This window comes from Phoenix dactylifera, unplaced genomic scaffold (assembly GCF_009389715.1).
Source record: "Phoenix dactylifera cultivar Barhee BC4 unplaced genomic scaffold, palm_55x_up_171113_PBpolish2nd_filt_p 000077F, whole genome shotgun sequence".
Classification (NCBI taxonomy): domain Eukaryota; kingdom Viridiplantae; phylum Streptophyta; class Magnoliopsida; order Arecales; family Arecaceae; genus Phoenix; species Phoenix dactylifera.
Window position 1 is genome coordinate 1,540,939 of NW_024067676.1, and position 20,861 is coordinate 1,561,799.

General features: G+C 37.0%; 1 protein-coding gene across 1 annotated transcript; it reads right to left on the reverse strand.

Annotated features, from left to right (window-relative positions):
* Positions 1-143: 143 nt before the first annotated feature.
* Positions 144-16,055, reverse strand: LOC103721676 (pumilio homolog 24). Its single transcript, XM_008811977.3, has 17 exons — positions 15,674-16,055; positions 15,148-15,201; positions 14,413-14,474; positions 14,257-14,338; positions 13,951-14,074; positions 13,753-13,836; positions 11,807-11,921; positions 8,681-8,831; positions 8,372-8,578; positions 7,880-7,951; positions 5,544-5,594; positions 5,396-5,446; positions 5,176-5,283; positions 4,911-5,096; positions 1,136-1,210; positions 670-914; positions 144-571 (listed from the first exon to the last, which is right to left on the reverse strand). Exons 1-17 carry the CDS (start codon positions 15,929-15,931, stop codon positions 448-450), a joined length of 2,049 nt encoding a protein of 682 aa, XP_008810199.2. The 5' UTR covers positions 15,932-16,055; the 3' UTR covers positions 144-447.
* Between the last annotated feature and the right edge of the window lie 4,806 nt (positions 16,056-20,861).

The window sequence follows — 20,861 nt, forward strand, 5'->3', positions numbered from 1 at the left end:
AAAATTTAGAGCTTATAGCAATTATCCCCGGCAACTTTAATTATATGTTATACACTCAAAAACAACATTTCCTTGGACTTTATTTGGTAGCAGTTCGAGATAAATCTCCTACGAAAATTTTCACTCATCTGATACGAGCAAGATAGGAACAAAGAAATTATGGAGACGACTTTAGTTAATTATCATACATCAAAAACAACATTCTCTTGTACTTAGTTTGGCAGCAATTCAGGATAGTCTCTTACAAAATTTTTCACTCATCTGATATTTGATATCTAGTACCTTAATGAGCAAGATAGAAGCAAACAAAGTATGGAGTCATAGAAGCTACACGTAAATGTCTCTGAAAATTATCAAGAGCCACCAATGTCAAATTTGGTAACTCATGATATCTGTTTAATTGGTATATTCCAGTATCACCAGGTAGGAGAGACTCAATCTTCTTTCTCAACTAGCTTTATTCTCGGGGACTTTAAGGACATCGCGATCTATCAATGGCTGCATCTCAGATTTCACCATATCTTTCACCTTGGTATCAGATGACTCTAAGAATGCAGTGACCACCTTACAACTGCAGAAGCCACCAAATGAAAATTGAGTGCTGCCAATGATCTGTGGATACAAGCATATAATCAAAATTAGCAAGTCGAAATTGACGAAACATCATACCTGTGACCTTGAGCCCACATCTCACACTTTCCTTCCAATGCTATTTTCCATAGTGTGACAGCAAAGGTGGAGCAATCCAGGATAAGTTTTCTGATTGTCCTGCTGGAGTGAAAGTTCTCAAAAACATGCTCCTCTTCAGCTTCATTCATCTTGGGAAGAGCAGCCAAAGAAGCTATTGCTTTATGTAATGCGGCCAACCTATCAGCCAGAGGTTGCAAGACTCCATCAGTTCCACCAACAGCAACCTGCAAGCAAAAAAGTTCAACGTTGTTCAATAATTATAATTGATCATAATAATGCTTAAAATTTCTAATGGGAAATGTAGGTGCAATTCCAAGACTATTCAAAATTGTCTCAGAAACAATCTGTCGCCTTGTCGGCCTGAACTGTAAAGCCACAAAACTCCAAGTCTTCTTCACAGTTACAACCACATAATTGCTTAAAAAAAAGAGTAAAATGGAATAACCTCATATATTACTTCCTTGCCGAAATTTGATCGGAGTAGCTCACCAGCATTCTCAATACAAGTTGCAATGAGACTCTGCAATACAATCACCAGAAATCACTAATTTAGCTATTGGTGACACATCCCAAAGCATGTCACTCAAAAACTGAATGCAGTAATTACTAAACTTTTTCCTTTTCTTTATTTCATTTTCTTCTTTGGAATGGTGGATCTCAGAGCCCAAAATCTTTAATATATAGCAGAAATGACCAGCATGGCTGCTGGATGTCTGCCACGTGTCTCACTTAAGGAGAGCGTAAGGCTAAGCATCTTCCTTAATTTCTAAATATACCCCTCTATTAGTAAACATGCACTCCATATTCACTCCCTAATAAATGATCATGGAAAAGAAAACATAATTAAAAAGGGAGCATATTTATCAATCTATTCCAAACAAACATGATTGATGGAATCACAGCCATCCATCAAATGCTCCTGCCTGTTGAATAAATTAAATGCATCACACATGCACTCATTTTATTAATAAAACTAAAGGTGGAGACAACCTAGAGTTGAGCTTTACCACCTGCATGGAAACCTGCTTCTAGCGTGCATCATTCAATATTTGATACCATTTTTTAAAAGAAAATAATACCAAATCTGCAACCTTCTGAAATTCCTTTTTTGCATTATTCCCGGAACAACATGCCAACACTGAAGTCTGATTTCTTACACTTAATGCAACTTAACCAATGACATCATCAACAATATTTGACCAGATTCATTTACTAGCCAAACACAGAAAGCAAAAATGTTGCACCATCCTGAGCAAAGAAAGACCCTATATTAAAGCTTGAGCACAGGCTATGTTACGTTCTTTCTTGATTTATCGTATTTCTTTTAAAAAATGGGCCACCTTAACATTTATGTTTTTTTCTTATCACTATTTTGATATTTATCTTTTTTTTTTCTTGATTTCTTTTTAAAAATGGGCCACCTTAAGGTCCTTGACCTTTGAGCACCAGTCTAGCACCTAGGTGCTAAGTGACCTCCCAACTGCCCTCCTGCACCTAGGCTTTTGAAGCATTGCATCCTGATGAATTTCTGACAATCATCATCTTGCTCTTTGTTAGATTGTGAAACTGTTTAAGGCCAAAATCAAGAAGCAACCCAACCTTAAAGACTTTATCTTATTCAAGGAACCAACCACTTCTTACAGCTATTTAAAAGTTCTTACTCATTCAGCTTGATTGAAAGAGCCCACATAATAGCTTTAGGCTAACATGGAAGTGATCATCCCATATAAGCTGTAAGTTACCTTTTAAGGTTTTGGAAAATCTGATATTCTTTTGAAGACTTTATCTTTCGATGCTTCCACATCCATCCACAGCAAATCAGTATTTCTTGTTCTTCCTTTAGTGATCTCATAAAAAATCCTATGTTATTATATCCTTCTAGGTTGTCTCTGTTGAGTTTTTCCACGGAGAATCGAACCTTGGCAATCCACTTAGCAACTTTTATCTTCACCGTTTAAAGAGGATGGAGATACACCATTTAACCAAAGATAGTGTTTTAAGTTTATCAAAGCTTTGAACATTCAGAAAGATGTTTCCCAACTGTTTCTCCATCTCTAAACACTTAATCTTTTGAATTAGGTTCCCTCTCAGCAATCCCAGATCTTCATCAAACTTTTCATCCGTTGACACAATAAGAAAAAACTCCACCATTCTCTCACTAAAAAGTCCTTACAACGCAACCACATTAAAAAAAATGAAGGGGTGAAAAATCTACTCATTTAGTCCATCCATCTTCAATAACACAAGTGATTTACAAGTTCTAAAGGCATCATTGTCATTTATCAGATATTTGTACACAAGATACAAGATTCTTTTCATTCTCCCTAATCCCATCAACAAACTCAAGGTCCAATATTTTAGTTTACTTCACTTTTGGGGGATAAGAACCTGATATATTGAAATCTTCTGCTAAGCACCATAAGTTATTAATCTCCCTGCCCCAAAAAAAAATCACATCCTAAAATTTTCTTGAAGCTCCACTATAAAAACAGAATAAATGTGTATACACAGGATTTTTCCCAAGTAAATCCTTGTCTCAGATTGGAAGATTTTCTTTTGCTAATAATATTATCTACCAAATGCCATACATACCAAACAATTAGTGATGCCCCTAGAATATCTTATCCATCTTCGGGCCCCTAATTGATTTGAATTTTGAAGAATCTGATTTAAGGCATATCAAAGTTCATTTCTTGAAGGGAAGATGCATTGATGTTATACTTTGACTTCTCATTTAAAACTTTTCGACATACCCTAGAGCTCTCATATTTGCTCTATTCTCTTCAAAACCTTGTTGATACTTCCTATTTGCCTTAGCTGTGATGGTTAATCCACAAGGAAACCATAAGCTCATTTAGATGCAGGCAAATGACGCCTCGAACTACACAATCATGTCAGATTACCTAGTTTTAGGGCTGTTCAGATGTGCAGACAGCTCATCCATGGAATAAACCAAACATAGCTGTTTAAGGAAAAGTCAACTGCACAGAGAAAAAATAACAACTGAGATGGGAAATTTTAATTCCTAGAGTCCCAATTTAGAATACAGTTAATCGCCTTTCCGGAGGAATGAGACATCCTAAAATTTTAGGAAATTCAAGATCCATGAGCTTACCCAATATGCTCATTAGTCCCGTGGCATGTCAGAATTAGTCTCACATGTTGTTCATCCATCCAGTAGTATATTTATGCAACATCATAGGCTGAGATTGATCTGGGTTTAGTGATCTAGGCAGTAGTCAGAAGGAGCATATACAACCATGTAATATGATTGGGTGCAAATGATTGTTTTAGCACAAGCAGGCAGGGCTTGAAATACTAGTTTGAAGGATATAGATGCTCTGATACACATACTATGTGAATGAGCCAAATCTGGGAGAATGCATCCACTGGAGCAACTAACTTAAGATATCTACAAATAATGATACACAAAAAAACATGAACTAAGATGGTGTAGACTGCACCATTTTTCTTAATTTCCCCACTTGTTCCATAACACGATTGGTTATCAAAACCTGCATATCTAAGTATTCCTTTCAATACCTAGACCTATAAAACATAGCAACCAACTTAGTCCCACCTACTCACTAAGGCAAAATCGCTTTGTGAAACCCAAAACATTAGTTTCTTTATCAACAGTCCTGAACAACCCAAAATCCCAGAAACCCATTAACGTCAAAAAATTAGTTTTTTATCAAAATGGCTTCTATTGCCTGGATACCAAAGAACACTATCTAATTAGGCTACAAGCCTCCAATTAAGCAAAATGAAATCTTGTTAATCCACACAAAATCTTTATTGAGATTGTTCATCCATATAGAACTACATGCATGGGCTAAAGAGAAAAAAAAAACTCGTGCATCAGGACATGCCAACCAACCACCAATTAATAGCACCTTTTTTAATGTTCTAAACTCATTCCGTCTACTTCACAATAAGTTTGATTTACTGCAATGACTTAAATTAAGTTTTATGTGTTTAGAATCGAAGCTTTGATAACCATCGTATAAACTGTCTAACATCTTATCTAACCATCTTTATCACTTCATCACCTAACTTTTGTAGTATCTGATTATTTTGGTCATGGATGCATAAATCAGTAAGCTTTATAAAGCACAATGTTCAATTTTCCCTCTCCCTCCAGTGGCAGTGTATGTGAATGAACTTGTAAGTTTTAGATTTGGAATGTTGCATGCATGTAGAAGGATCCAAGACATCACCTCAGCAAGCCCACTATCCAATAGTAGTTCACGTCTCCGTACTGAAGGATCCTTCTTTCCTTCCACTGCTAACTGCACGCTCTCCCCACAAATTAAGCTATTATCATTATCAGATACTGAGGCTTTCATCTCAATCTCTGATTCCTTATCTGGGCCTGCTTCAGCAAGAGCTTCTTGCCCTTCAACCTGAAATGAAAATGTAAGGTTTAAACTTATTCTTACACCCTGTTAGATTGAATTGCATAAATTGCAAACAAAAAAATACCTTTGTGCAGAGGGAAGGAACAGATAAATTTAGACAAGCCAGGTCAGCTGGACTAAGATAGCGTGAGCACAGTGGATGGAGCAGTTGCAATAATGGGCGTCTTCCATTCTGAAGGTCCGCAGAAGAATTATTTTGTTATTCTATGAATACGCACCCTTTGAATTTGCCAGAAGAAATATCAAGGAAATAAGAAACAACCAGTGATATTACAATCTGCTACCTTATCTAATACTAGTTCCTTCAGCACTGTTTGCAGCTCACGAATTACAATCTGATAAATAATATTCAGATATGTTGAGATAAGTGTCACCAGGTTGAATGTAATAAATTATACAACATTTATACTAATCAAACAACAAGGCACTGACCTTCGTTACAAGCTTTGTATCATCAACCACTGAAAGGATGCAGATGAGCAGCTAGAAAATCAAAATAATGTAAATCAGTACTGATCCTAAGGATAATACACACGATAACATTCGTTTAACTTGGTTAGAAATGACTTGAAATGTAAGGATCATAGAAGCTCAGAGAAGATACATAGAATAATCTTCTGACAGTTCTTGTTCAATCACTGAAATCATAAGACGAGCCAAAGGCTCACTATGCTATAGAATATTAACAAAAAGAATTTATCCAAAACTAACAAACTAGTAATAAAACTTCTAAAAGCAAGTTAGATCAGTAATTGGAAGGGAAAAAGCAGCATGGAACTTCTGTAATAACTTACTTCATAAGTTAATAAAGGAAGGGAAAAAAAAGCAGCATCCTGTAATTGGAAGATTGAGAATACATGGAACTTCTAGGTGTCCAAAGGTGACCAAAAATCTAACTTGGATGTAAAAATTATATATGTTAAAAGAAAACATATAATAATTGTCAAAAAGCATAAAATCCAAATCACAGCAAACATTTGTCGACATTGCTATGCATTAACCATTTAAACTTTCAAAGTGTTGTATGTTAATATTCATTTTGTTTTAGTATACCATATGCCAAAAATGGAAGGTGCAAATGGAAAAAAGGGGGAAAACATGTGTGCTAAGAAAAATATGATAGGGATTCCCAGAAAATAAAGAGTTTGGGACAAACGTAGACTATTTTAGATGGATTTGTAGTAAATTTTAGATAAAGCACAATAAAATTACATGCTTTACTGATATAGACAGTCGATAAGTTCAATTTTATAATCTAGTATGTGCATGCTGGTGGTGATAAACACAACTAAAAGCTGACCACAAATTTCATACATCTATTAATAATCAAACTCACAATTAGCAGCACAATAAGTGGTATATAATGTAGTAAAACGAAACAACTTTATCATTCAAATCACAGAACAAGATGAGATGCTTATGGTTGTCATATGCAATAAGCGATGCCAACAACTATTGATTCCAAAAGTAATACATAGTCACAAAACTCCAAAAAATGAACTCGCCACAAACTTCATCAAAAGCATTTTTCACTAAAGAACATCCGCTAACAAGAAAAAAAACCTAAGCACAAAATATAAATCTGGCAAAAAATTGTTGAGATGAGTTCTTAATGAAAGAAGAATAGTATTGAAACAAGCAAGGTTCGCCGAACTAGTACCAGGATGCATACCATCCAGTTATCGATTCGCCACAGTACGGGTATGTTCCATGCCGTTCTACAGCATACTGAAACAAGGAGGGGGAGAGGGAGGAGAGAGAGGAAGAGAGGGAGGGAGGGAGAGGGAGAAAGGAGGGAGGCTTCACTGCAAAGGCTCCACGTTGAAGAGGGGGGATCGTTCGACACACAGAGAGAGAGAGAGAGAACAAAGAAGAGAGCCTTGAAGGCTTGCCAACGAGGGTTTCACGTCGACGAAGGTTACCATGAGGGTTTCACGTCGAAGAGGGTTACCACAAACTTGAAGGCTTTGTGTCATCCAATGGAGAGACAGAGAGCGAAGAGAGAGCCTCGAAGGCTCTTGAATCATTGAACCATGTTGGACAGGAGGGTTATTAAGTGAACCAAGTGATGTGGCTAAACCGTTCAAACTTGGCATCGATTTAGTTTGGTTCGAGCCGAACTACCTGGTTAGGGTCAGTTCAGCATCACTGGAAACAAGTGCCTTAAACGAAGCATAGTTGTACCAACTAAGGATATAATATGTAAAACCCTTATGATAATCACATGTTGAGATGCAAATTGATCAGGTCGAGCTAACCTAAACCTACTTAAATGTCAGTCAAATACAAGAATCTTTTTGTAAACACATTAGAACTTGGGTTTAAAATTAATAGATATGACCCTAGGTCTGATCTTAATAGGATTCTGATTCTGATGAAGCTGGATTCTGCAGCAACCCTACCTGTATGCTGATAAACACTGATACTCAATCATGTATTACTATATTTTTCCCCCATACTCATCAAATTCTATGCAAATTGAGACAGAGAGCCATTAAAACCTTTAAAAAAGTTAAGAAAATTAAAAAGAAAAAGCATTCGTGAGGCAAAGTGGTGTTGTGATTAAAAAAAAAAGTAGCAAAAATTATCATGGTGGTACAATAAGCAAAATAAAAAAAAATGAAAAAATATACAATTAGCACGCATCCGCAGAGAGAGAGAGAGAGAGAGAGATATAATAAGATCATATGTTCTGAGATAACTAATCATGATCAGAGTTCAAAAGTCAAGAATACTTGTTCCTACAGAGTTGAGGAAGGAGTACTTACAAGACTCCCATACTGTTCAAGAGCTAGCTTTCTAGTGTTTCCCTTCATGCCTTTAATTATCTTCTTTCTTTCCTGAAAGCAGATGATATTAAAAATATTTTAGAGACAAAATGAGTCACAACATTGTTTCAATTAATATTCTATATGCATATGACAAACCATGAGCATAGATCAGCACAAAAACTGCATAATGAAAATCAAGAAAAGCATATCGCTTCTGGATGACAATAAGTACATTTTTTGAAATAATGAGTTCAAACATTGGAATACAAATTAACCATCATCCTGAGAATTAGAATAAGGCTATGTAGGTGCCGTGAGTAAAGATACTCAATGACCTACAAGATTTTGAAAGATACCACATCATAAAGTATATCGAAATTGCTGATTTGTTATTATCAACAAGCACCTTGACAATTTAATTATTAAGTGAAATATTAGAATGAAAGACAATGTCAATAACATTGTTCACAATAAAATTCTTGTACAGACCTTTGCACTCCCATGCTTCACGCAGAGGATCCCAACCTTCAATCCATCTCTTGTACGCATCATTCGAACAAGAAGTGGTAGTTGCAACTTTTTCTTTTTATTTTTCATTTTTTTGGGTAACTGTGGAACTGGTTGGCTCTCATCTGCAGCAGATGAGTCTTGCACAAGAAGTGGTATTAACTGTTGAATCACGTCTGCGGCAGAGGACTTTAAACAAAATCAAATCAGACAAGACATAGCAGCACCTGCTGTCATAGACAAAACACATACTGGATCTAAAGGTAGTGAATTAAACATGGTTAACATTACCCTGTCAGCTATTGTGAAGTACTCCACTAATGCAGTGTGTATGATAGAATAATCAACAATTCCTTTTTCCAAAAGTGGCTGAATTACAGTAGTCATGTGCTGTAACACTGACGATTTCTGCAGTCCAAGTTTAGAGATTATATCTACCAACCTGATAAAATGTGAAAGGTGACATGTTAGCTCAGATGAAAACACACTCATATTCTGTGATTGAATTTCCAAATGAAACCAAAAACATTTATCACAAAAAAAAGAATAACACTTATATATATATATATATATATAGTTCATTGGTTGCAGATGAAAATTGCAATTTTAAATTGAATTCATGTTACGAGTAGGAGAATGCTTCTTGGACCTCAGGTTCAGATAACCCAGTAATGTGGCATTTTTCTATTGGTCAAGGCCTGACAAGTTCCTACTTGTCAGACATATCTCACTGAGACCAGACAGGTGAAGGGGCACCAAGCCTAGGGTCACAAGTGAATATTGTGGTCCAACCAGCATTACATTAAACGAACGTTAAATCAGAGGATAGAAAAATGAAACATTGGTGACTTAATGCTCCAACTATAAGAGTAGTGGTAACTAAAGATGTTGCTTCATTCTTCTCTCAACATGATTCAGATACCCACCATCACCATCATAAAAGACCAGGACAGCCTAATGTCACGCCTCAGCAATCAACCAACACACTGCCACAGCCATCGACAACCAGAGAACATCATACCTAAAATTTTCCAGCACCATTGTACCAGCATTACTATGCCAGCATGAAACAACATTATACCTCTCATCAACTAGAGTTCATAATCTCCACTACAAATCCAATCACAACCACAAACCATAACCACCGGAATCCGTACACTCACCACTTTATGAAACCAATTGAATTATTGATATCACGACAAATCATCAGTTGTCATTGCCAATAATATTTCATCATTATAATATTACATTTCACTTTTTATCACCTCGAAGAAATTTACACCTTTAAAGAAATTTACACTCTATCTTTTTGATATCGTGTAGCTCTCAAGAAGAAAGTAGAAAATGTGACAAGTAGCTCAATGAAAGAGAAAAGAGAGTATTTTAAACCAGTCCCATTTACATTCATAATGTTTTTCATCTAAAAGGATAAATTTCCTAGATCAACTCAACTACGGTTTTTCCAAAACAATTACAGCTCAGAACCGCATTTCTTTTCCTTGTATTTATGTTTATATTTTTTGAATATATATTTTATAAAGTCCAGTTTGATTAAGGTTATATTTATCCCTATATGTAAGTTTCATCCTTGGGTTAACTTTTTCTTCTTGATTGCATATTTAATTTTCTACCAAGATCAACTTGGATAGGACTATAAAGCATTTGGTTTATCTATGGGATAAGAATCATTGAAAGAAAAATTCTTTCTAAATGACAAGTTTGCCTTACATTTTCATCCACCATTTAGGTTTAGATACTCTACTCAACTCAACTAAGCCTTTAATCCCAAACTAGTTCGGTCGGCTCCATGAGTCCTTTTCCTTCATTCCGCTCCATTTAGGACCACACTTTCTAAAAGATGTAGAGATATCAAATTCTTCCTACTCCATCCCATGTGATTTTTGATCTATCTCTACCCCTCTTTCCTCTTATAAGATAAAATCACCCATTCATACTTTGTGCATCCCCTAGCCTACATTGTTTATGTCCAAAGCATCTAAGTTGTCCTTCTCTCAATTTGTCCTTAATTGGTGCTATCTCTACTTTTTTTTACAAATGATTTCATTTCTTCTTCTATCTTTTCTTATATTACGATAGACCACCCTCATCTTATGCACATGTTGTTTTCTAACAATCCAACAGTTTATACCATAAAACATAGCCAGTCGTATCGCTGATCTATAATTTTTTTCATTCAACTTGGCAGGTATCCTATGATCACATAATATCTCAATTGCACTTCTCTATTTTATCCAACCTGCTTTAATCATATGGATAACATTCCCTTCAATCTCCCCTAATGAATAATTGATCCTAAATACTAAAATGATAGCTTTCAGGAATCCTATGGATCACTCCACATTAATCTCTATTTCTAATTTTATTAAACTTCATTCCATGTATTCTGTCTTGGTTCTTCTTAACCTAAAACCCTTATATTTTAATGCACTCCTCCATAATTCCAACTTATGATTCGCCTTGACCTTAGTTTCATCCACTAAGGCTATATCATCCATATATCTAAACATTTTAGGTTTAGATATATGGCTAAATACGGTGGACAAAGACATGGCCAGCCCTTAAATAGGCTAAAGTATTTTTGTTCACAAGACTTCAACATAGAGGTAGACTTGGGTACAACTTTCCAACACTAAATAAATAGCAAAATCCAATTCAACCAATGAAAATTTTTAATCACAAGAATTCCTTCTTGCATTGCATATGCTATATAATGTATGGCTTTTTCTGTAAATACACAAGTGACTTTCTCCATAAAATATGGACACCATATGACAAGCCTAGCAAAGTTACCTTCCCCATGCCCTAATCATCAATATACAATCACAAAAAAAAAGCTCCTCCAGATATATTATTCAATGAGTTTCTGCACAATTTTATGCTTTGGAAGTTATATGCTGACTGTTTTCTAGTTATGTATTACCAAGATTAAGATGGTGCACCACCATTACACCCAAAAACAGTATAATATAAAGGATTAAGGCCAACACCTCTACTGAACATTGATACATTTCCCTTGGTTTCAAGAAGAATAGGAGACTGGAAGACTAAAAGTAAATGGCGGCAAGAATATGCCAAAGAACTGAGGCCATGGAAGTTTTGAAAAGTGTAGTAGAGATTGGAGGCATTGCAGCACCCATGGTACAGCAAAATAATAGTACTAAACAGTATACTATGAAAAAAGGCATTACTAAATGAACAGCAACCCAGCAAGAAATAAGGGGGCAGATCATACAACATGTCCATGATCCTGGCCAAATGCCATATCACATTATCCTTGCGGAAAACATGTAAGCCATAAGAAAGCAAGATAATTTGCATATAACAGAAGGATGATGGATGGTAAATGCAAGCATTAAAAAGCAGAGAGCACCTGAAGAATCATGTTTGTCTCCTTACCTGCCTGAATTTGTTAGGGTCAGGTCCTTAAATAGCTGAAGCTCTGCAGAGTACATTTCCATCAAAAGACTCTGTTTTTGAGACCCGTTTGCCAGATGGTATACATGTTCAATGACTAGAAAAAGAAACAAGATTCATTTTAAAAAGTACCTAAATCTGATTCAATATCAGAGGTTCAAACATATAAGAAATCAGCATACACTATTTTAAATGCACGATGGAGAGTTTCTATATGGTACCTAATAAGAAGAAAAGGCTATCTTTTGAGTAAGGAAACAAGGAAGGTGCAACAAAATTTTCATGAACAACAACCTTCAAACAGCACATAAGCTTGACAAAAAAAAATAGTACATTCTTAAATTAGCTCCAATTTCTCCTAGATTGTTCAGCTTTTTATATGTAACCCAGCAGTTGCACGTGCATATGATGAGTATGAAAAGTATCATCACAGGTGCAACTCGAGCCAAGCATATGCTTCAAGTCGGACAAGGCCAATATGTACTTGGTTTGGGTTTGGCTAGGCAAGCAATAGCATGTTTGGGTTTAGGTTGGCAAGCATTAACAGGATTTCAACTCAAGTTCAGTTGAAACTATTTAAGCATGCAACACAACCAACTCCACATGGAAGAAATCCTAAAAGGATCCAAATTATATATTGAGAGTATTACATAAAACCACAAATAAAATGATACCTTTACATGCATGCTTTACTCAAACTAGCCTAACAGAGCCTAGGGTATTTGTGTTGAAGATAATGGAGTCAAGTCAAGCTTAAAGTCATGCATTCAAATTCCTTTTAAGGGTGAGGCAGAGCAGGGCTGATACCAATGGTTGCCGAATCGATCAAAACCGAGCCATTCAGCCCATACTCAACTGAATGATGCTGAGTTGGGACAGTTCATCAGATTGGATTGATTTGGTTCCCTCCCCCGTTCAATGAATCAAGAGCCTTTGAGGGCTCTCTCGTTCGCTCTCTCTCCTCTCCAACTGCTCGCACCCTCCTCTTCAACATCGGAAGCCGTCATCAGTAAGCCTCCCCTCTATCTCTCTTCTTCTCTATCTCTCTCTTTCTCGAAGGCTAGGGTTTCTTCTCACCGAGCAATCAAGGAGAAGAAATCCCTCATATTCTCCAAGCCCCCGCGGTGGAGTGCTCAAAAGCCTCGCCTAATTGAAAAGAAGCCCCTCCTCTCTCTCTCTCTCTCTCTCTCTCTCTCCCTCCGCCGAATGCCACTTCTCCCCACTCTTCAATGCCGTGAACCCATTGTCGGTAAGCCTCCCCCTCTCTCCCCCCTTCCTCTCTCCCTCTCCCTCCTTCCCTCTCTCTCACTTTCTCCCTCTCCCCTCCTCTTTGTTATGGTACGCCTCGACATGGTACAGTACATATCCATACTGTTCCGAACCAGTCACCAACCGGTATAACCCCCTATAGCGGTCCCACAAACCTTGTTTGATACATTATTGGTCACAAGTTGTTCAACCTTGAACGATCATATTAAGCTTTTATGCATCCTATTCTTTAGCATAAACCATTTAACCATTGAATATGAACATCGGCATCACGTGCAAAAATGAAGCAACATTGATGCACCGGCAAGCCCAAGTTTTCACATGCCGAAAGCATTAATTTTCTTATAATTTTTACCCAAAGTATGATGAATAACGTGCACACGCAGAAATCTGGCACTGACTTCTACACAAGCATAATAAGTACAGATAAAAAAAAAATTGCAGATGTTCCTGTGTGCTTCTAAAACATGTTTCTTGCAGGAAGTTTATCAGGGATCTTCTTTCAGTTCCATTGAGTTTAATTGCAATTATTGATTATCAGTCCTGTCTTCTGATTAGAATAACCAAATAGCACTAAGCAATGACATAGTGATAGCATCAGAAAACTGTGTCGTACTAGATTGCTTAAGCTAAACAATTTCCACAGTTTTATTACATGCCTGCAGATCCTACTGTATGTCGAAGAAGAGAAGCAACATGCCCATGGAGAGAGGAGATGAACCATTCCAATTGTTTCTTTGTGGCTGCAAAACAAACAGGAAGGAATTTCATACAAATTAAGAAACAAAAAAAAAGGGCAAAAGACTTTCAAATGACCTTGTCATTAAGTATTTCCACATGCAGTTTATGAGGCGTACCAGTGTCTAAAAGTTTCTTTACAAGGTGAACCGCATATTTCTTGCGTGAAAGAGTAAGAAAATGAGGTCGGAGAGCCTCAAAAACAGTATCTCTTTCTGCTTGACAACAGTACTTAACACATGTCTGATAAACAGTGCAATATTCATCAGCAAAGAATCACACATCGGCAAGGAACATCATAATTACAATCATACAGTTACAATCATAAGTTATCCCACCCTATACAAACATGGAGAACAACCAATAACTCATTGTCCAAAATTTTGCAAAGTGGAAAAAAACCCTGAGTACAAAATTGAACTCACTTGAAGAACACGTGCAGAGACATGAGAACCCACGATATCTAGAAACTTTCCATTCATCTTCTTCAGAGTTTCAGTTACCAACCTACAGATTTGTTAACCTTGTCAAAAGAGAAGGTAACAATTGAACATAAATAACTAACCAAGAAAAAAACATACTTGGATCTGTCCTCTTTCTGTATATTGTAACATCTCATTTTTTCCCATAATGAAGCAAGCTCCTGTTACATGTGTTAAAAGAGGTTAGCTTTTTCAGACTTTGATCTAGTTCATCATTAGAATAATCAGGCTACACTAAAGATAATTAATGCAGCATATTATGTCTCTGAAAATGTTTGGAATTTTTTTCTACAAATTGTATTACAAACAAAACATACTTTTATATGTGGAACTTGAGCATGAGAGCCGCAAGCAGTGAACATCATGAACAAAAACAAGAAAAACAGCATGTATCGCTGCAAGGATGGCAGTAACACGTTAAAGTGTGTGTATGCATAACCACAAATGCCACGAGGAGAGTATGCTCTCACAGATAAACAAACACTGCATGAATGACTGATAATATGTTATTTACCTACGCCTAATGTTCAAAATTTATAACATATACAGTACTGGATTTCATAGATTATTGCGACTGCTAGAAACTTAAAATCTAGATGTAATTATTTAACAGGCTGATTAATTGTTCCATGCTGCACTCTCAAAAATCTATCAAAACCATATGCCAAAATGGGGGGGAAAGAGCAAAGGAAGTTGAGAAGCAAACCAACCAAACTTTGCATGAAATTTTGAAATAACGCATGGAGATTAACATGCATCCCTGATTGTAACTAAATCATGATAACAACATGGGTAAACGGATTCCAAAATAAAATTGGGTGCAATCAATATTACTTTCTCGAGACTGTAATTTGGTTTCCTCTTCTTCTTCCTTGTCTCTGCCATGTCCTGCAACCAAAACATCAAAACCCAATTAGTATCTGATCCTCCTTAAACACAAGATGTTAAACTCCATTTAGTTCCAGCAGTGCATCATCTTAAAAACAGAAAATACATAAAAAAACTAAGGAAATGAAACACCCCCAACACCCAGCTCATATTCCACGGCTAAAATTCTTGCTCGCCATGAAACTAACAATTCCAACATTCTCCCATAGCTAATTAAATTTTTCACATTGGTTTCCCAAAAAAACGAAAAATAGTTAGAAACCACTTTCTCTCGAGAATCAGCATTCCTTGACGAAATACCAAAAATAGTAAATAAATGGGGCATTTTTTTTCCCTTCTCCAACAGCATCACTTGATCAGAGATTAAGAGGAAACGATGGTATTCGGTTAGAAATATCGATGCCAACGAAATCCACTTGAATCCAATATAGAAATAAGCCATAAAGCAACAGACTCAGATCGAGGAAGAGACCTTAGCAGCCAAGCGACGCTCCTTGGGGGTATTGGGTTTCTTCTTCGGCCGAAAAGCGGCCGATTTCTCCGGCTCGGCAAGCTTAACCGACTTCGCTTTGAGGGCCTTCGGAGGCTTGTCGGAGCCCGTCGCCTGGAGCTTCGCGGGCTTGGACAAAGCCTTCTTGCGGTGCTTCGGATCAGGCTTCTCCCCTCCGTTCACCAAAGAGAGGTCGCGCTTCCTCTTCTTCAATCCACCGAGCTCCTCCATAGCCGCCATAGGCAAGAAGAGAACAGAAGAGATCCGAGACTCCTCTCGGTGTCGAGGCGAGGGTTTTGGGAAGCGGAAGACTCGCCTAGCTGTTTTCCTGCGAGGGTTTTAGGGAGGCTGCTTAAGTTGGGAACACATTAGGGATCACCAGGGATCAGACGCATCATCAGCCGTTTGATATATAGGGTTTAACAGGGTCCGTTGGACCAGAAATTATTATTTTCATAGGTTTATTTTATGCTCAGTTTTTTTTTTTTTTTTTTTTTAAGGCAGGCGGATCATACTTGACGAGTACAGATGCACCCAATAAAATCAAAAAATAAAATACCTCGGAGTGCCAAGGGCAACTCCTCATCTCCAGCCCACAGGATACTATCGGAATGACTGGCTACATAAGCAGCCACCCAATTCACAGCCCCATTAGCTTCACGGAAAATATGCTTGGCATGAAAGGCCCTCCATCCCTCACCATTGCCCAGATATCTCGGAGCAAAGGATGGACGCAACCATTATCCCTTGGGCCCCTCTGGATCCAACTGATGATCGTGGCCGAGTCCCCCTTCAGGACGATGGAATTGGCCCGTAAAACACACTGGGCATAATAAACACCCGAAACTGATATGTCAAAGAGTTAACTATCCCTACAGCCACGACCCTGACAGATGGGTCCCAAATAACAAAACCTGCGTCGCCCATCGTATCTCCGTCCAAGACAGACTCATTGAAGTTGACCTTGAAGCAACTCGGAGGTGGAGGCTCCCAGGTGAAAAACACCGTACAAGATACTATCAAGCAAAATGGAAACCCAGATGTCCTAAGCTGTCAAGGTTCCTTCGATAGGTATGATGTGATTAAGCTTCACCGCCTGCACATGGGCACTCTCCACCATAAATTTGGACGATATACTGCGTTCGCCAAAAGTTTGAGCATTCCTAGCCAGCCAGATCTGGTAGAACGTGCAAATCGCTTAAGCCGCCTTCTGGCGAAGCAGTAGGGACTTTGAACATTGGCGCATGGCCTGTAAAAACTGGTCCCTCTGACCCCGAACCTCTTGCGGGATCCCTGCTAGTCGCCCGAGCCCATGTTATTGTTGGGATGGATACAAAACACATCAAAAGAAAAAAAAGGAATAGAAAGAATAAAAAGAAAATAGAGTTCTTAGGTTGGTCAGTGAACAATTAGGGCTCCCTAATAATTTAGGTGCTATGAAATCGATGTCATTTTCATGTCACCTAGAAGTGCCAAGACAACTAAAGTGATCATTTATTTGTAAACATTGCACAAGGTTGGTCTGATTGCGGATAATAAGGCTTTGTAATATTTTAAGTAGTATGAGATTAAAGTCTTTTTTATGTCATCTGAAAGTGTGAAATGACTAAAAAAGTTATTTATTAATAAAGATAGGATATAAAGAGAGAAATATTTTTTATGTCTTCATCCTAAGCTGATTGCCGTGTTATAGTCTTATAGATTGTACTATCGTGCAATGTTATCATGATATATGTGGATAAATATGATTTAAATCCAAACAAAAAAAGGGTATCCTACTTTATCCTAGCTCATCTTGGAATTGTTATATTTATCAAGGATAGTCACGATTTATGCCTGAATTGCTTATCTTGCTTCCAAATTACGTTGGAGTTCCTAAGTCTAAGGTCACAATTTATGCTTGACCCATATATCTAAACTTTTTGAATATGCACTAAGAAAGCAAACAAGATTTGGATCAAGCTACTTTAGATTTGGCAAGTCCCTTGAACCTAAATCTAAGAATCAAAGATGAGTTTGGAGATGTGGATTAGTTGAAGACTTGTCACTGATAAGCAGAAAATTGCTTTCAAAGCAAACTAACTCCAAAGAAATTGACATGAGCATGCAAAGGCAATCATGAACTAAGCCATATCTTGATAGATGCGGATCTGCGCAGCTTCAAAAGAATCCACTGCATCTCATTATCCTTCACAAAACAAATGGAAATTACTGGTTTTAGTCTCGGCTAATATACCATCAAGAATCTAGATCTGAGTAATTTGAAACCGAGATAAATCTTCCTCCATCCTCTCTCCCTCTTAAAAGAAAAGGAGGATTAGCAACCTTGGGGGCGAAAGTGTAGAGGAAGTGATTAAGATGCCATGGACCATGAAGCTCCTTTTCTGCATGGATGGATTGAAAACCATCTATGAAGCAAGTGAATCAATGTTGGTAGGTAAATTATTCAATTGTAAGCAAAGCAACAGCCAAGTTCCTTATCATTGTAGGGGTAAGATTGAAGGGTGGCGCAGGAAAGCAAGGTAATTAACTCATAACTCCACTATATGGGCTTGACAAATGATATGATGGGGACAACTAAGAATATCTCAACTTTTTTTTGTTCTTCATTTTTCATGCTTAACCTATCACTGGCCATCAAAACATGAAATGAATGCTTCAAGTCACTTGTATGGGGATAAGAAACAAGATATGGAAGAAGAAACACTCAGAGTTAGGTATGGGGAATAAATCCCTTTGTAGACCTTTATGTTCTACGAAGCAAGCATCAACATGTCATATGCCACGTCAGTGGAAAATGCCCAAAAAAATTGGCTTCATAATTAAGAAAAAATGACCCAATCAATGATGAGAATTGCAAGCACCATGCATGGGATTAGATGTGAAAGAAATGAGTTTCCATGATGAGTGAGATGTGCTTGTCGTGAGAATTTTATGACTGAAAAGTCATACGTTTTGCAGACTTTAATGGGCTTTACCGTATCAAAGGAAGGGAAAGGCCTATAAGTTGGGTATAATAAATTTTGAGTAGCCCATGCTTAATCAAATCACAAGGAGAGAAAGCAAGGGACATGATAAGTTATGAACATGTCAAAAAAAAAAAGAGAGAGAAAGAAAATCAATGAGAATAGGTAGATGCATGTGTAATCTAAGAATATCAAAAGATTAAAGAATATTTGGTAGAATAAGCTAAAGGAAACCTAGAATTTTCTATGTGATATTGGAATTTTTTCATGGCAACATTGCACAAGTGCCATGTAAAGTATACATTAATGGTTTAATGACGCATTATCTATTCTTAGTAACCATATTTTCATGAGTTTTATCAAGACTCTAGCACAAGGTTCGAAAGCAAAAATACAAGAAGCCTTGTACTGATTTGTAAAATTAGAGAGAGATCACTCGCCTTCCTTTTTCTCTTCCAATTTTGGGACCTGACTACAGCATATAATCATGAATGTACGGCTCAGCACGTAGCTTAATCGAACTTAACCTATATCGTAATGCAAGTATTAGAAGAGTCTTGCTGATAAATAGAAAACCTGAATGAGCAAAACTAGTGATATTTTCTAGCATGATAGCTAAAATCTCATAATGTCATTAACTCTAAACAAGTTATAATATAGCTTGCAAGAGGATAAGAAAAGAGCAAGCCAACATTATGCTATTTTTTTTGTTGTAAATTAACATGGGATCTAGATCATTCCACCCTAATCCAGCTAGGAACCTAAGTCCAGTGAATGAAATGCGCCAAAGATAGATTAATAGATTGATCATTCCACAACTTTCCTTCACCATAACAACCCTTTTTCCCTCCTTTCTTTGTAGTTGAATGCAATCCTAACTTGCGAACAAGCCAAACCTCCCACCCTTCCGTGGGCCCCACCTGCTAATCCGATGTGTCAGAGTCCGATTCGAAAGCTTTGCTGTCCCGTGGGCCGGGGGGCTCAGGTGATTCCTCTTGAGCTTTTGGAGCGTAAGTGACGGAGAGGCCAGCGTAAATGCGACACGATGTCGTGTCGAAGGCGAGCGAGCGGTGCCAGGCTAGCATCCGCTGGCATGGCTGAAGGTGGGGCCCACCTCCTTCCTGGCAACCCACGTGTGACACGCAGTCCCATGCATCCCCTCCCACCCCACGCCAACCCTTCCTCTCTCTCTCTCTCTCTCTCTCTCTCTCTCTCTCGCTCACCCACAGATACGCCCAAGAAAAACACCATAATTTTCACTATATTTCTTTGCAGAAAAAATACTTAATTATTTTTCTTAATAAACAAGAAATTCGTGCACACTTTCATATATATATATATATATATATATATATATATATATATATATATATATATATATATATATATATATATATATATATATATATATATATATATATATATATATAACATACTTAGATTTACAACTCCATTTATGATATCCTATCATATACTATAACATTTGTTTTCAAAAATGCTCAATTAATATCACCGAGGTAGTAGCACGATTGTGTATCCGCCTGAAAAGACGTGGATGGAAAGGATATGAGTAAAATTTGTCTTTCCGTATCAATATTCTTCAGCGAAGAGAGTCCAATGAAAATTGCAAGACGGATTAGTTTTTCCTCTCCTCTTTTTTCTTTTACCTAAACAAAAAAAAATTAATTAATTGCTGCATCTCACAAAATAAAATTATAGAATCAAATTAATTTTTTGGTAATTTATTCTCAACGATTTGCATGTGATTTTTTTATTAAAAATTTACGCATAACTATTGGTAAAATATAACAGGGAGAAATGCACATATTAATTATATAATTATCTTATAAAGGACTATTTAGATGAGATGTTTGTGCTGCATTATTCTATATTTAGTAAGGTAAACTATTGATATGCGTGTTGTTCAAAGTACATCGAGAACTGAACTGAGATGTCTATGTATATTTTATAATATTTGTGCAAATATTGATATTATATTAGATAATTATGGCTATCCAAAATTTTTAATTGGCAAGCAAAATTGCTTTCTTCAAAATTTATTAAGTTGATGCCATAGTTCTAGCCTTTGGTGCCAACTCATTTCACCAAGGAAGGTAATTTCTTTATTCCTTTATTAAGATCCTCACTAGAATAACTGATCAATCCCATACCTTTTTATTATTTGGGACCATGGCAAGATCCCT

What these genes read in the sequence shown, in the direction of transcription:
- LOC103721676 (XM_008811977.3), bottom strand. Translation starts at nt 15,931, where the DNA reads ATGGCGGCTATGGAGGAGCTCGGTGGATTGAAGAAGAGGAAGCGCGAC. An exon ending in AAAGAAACTTTTAGACACTG is followed by an intron (nt 13,837 to 13,950) that starts GTACGCCTCATA and finishes TTTGTTTTGCAG; the next exon opens with CCACAAAGAAACAATTGGAA. An exon ending in TGAAGCATGGGAGTGCAAAG is followed by an intron (nt 7,952 to 8,371) that starts GTCTGTACAAGA and finishes ATCTGCTTTCAG; the next exon opens with GAAAGAAAGAAGATAATTAA.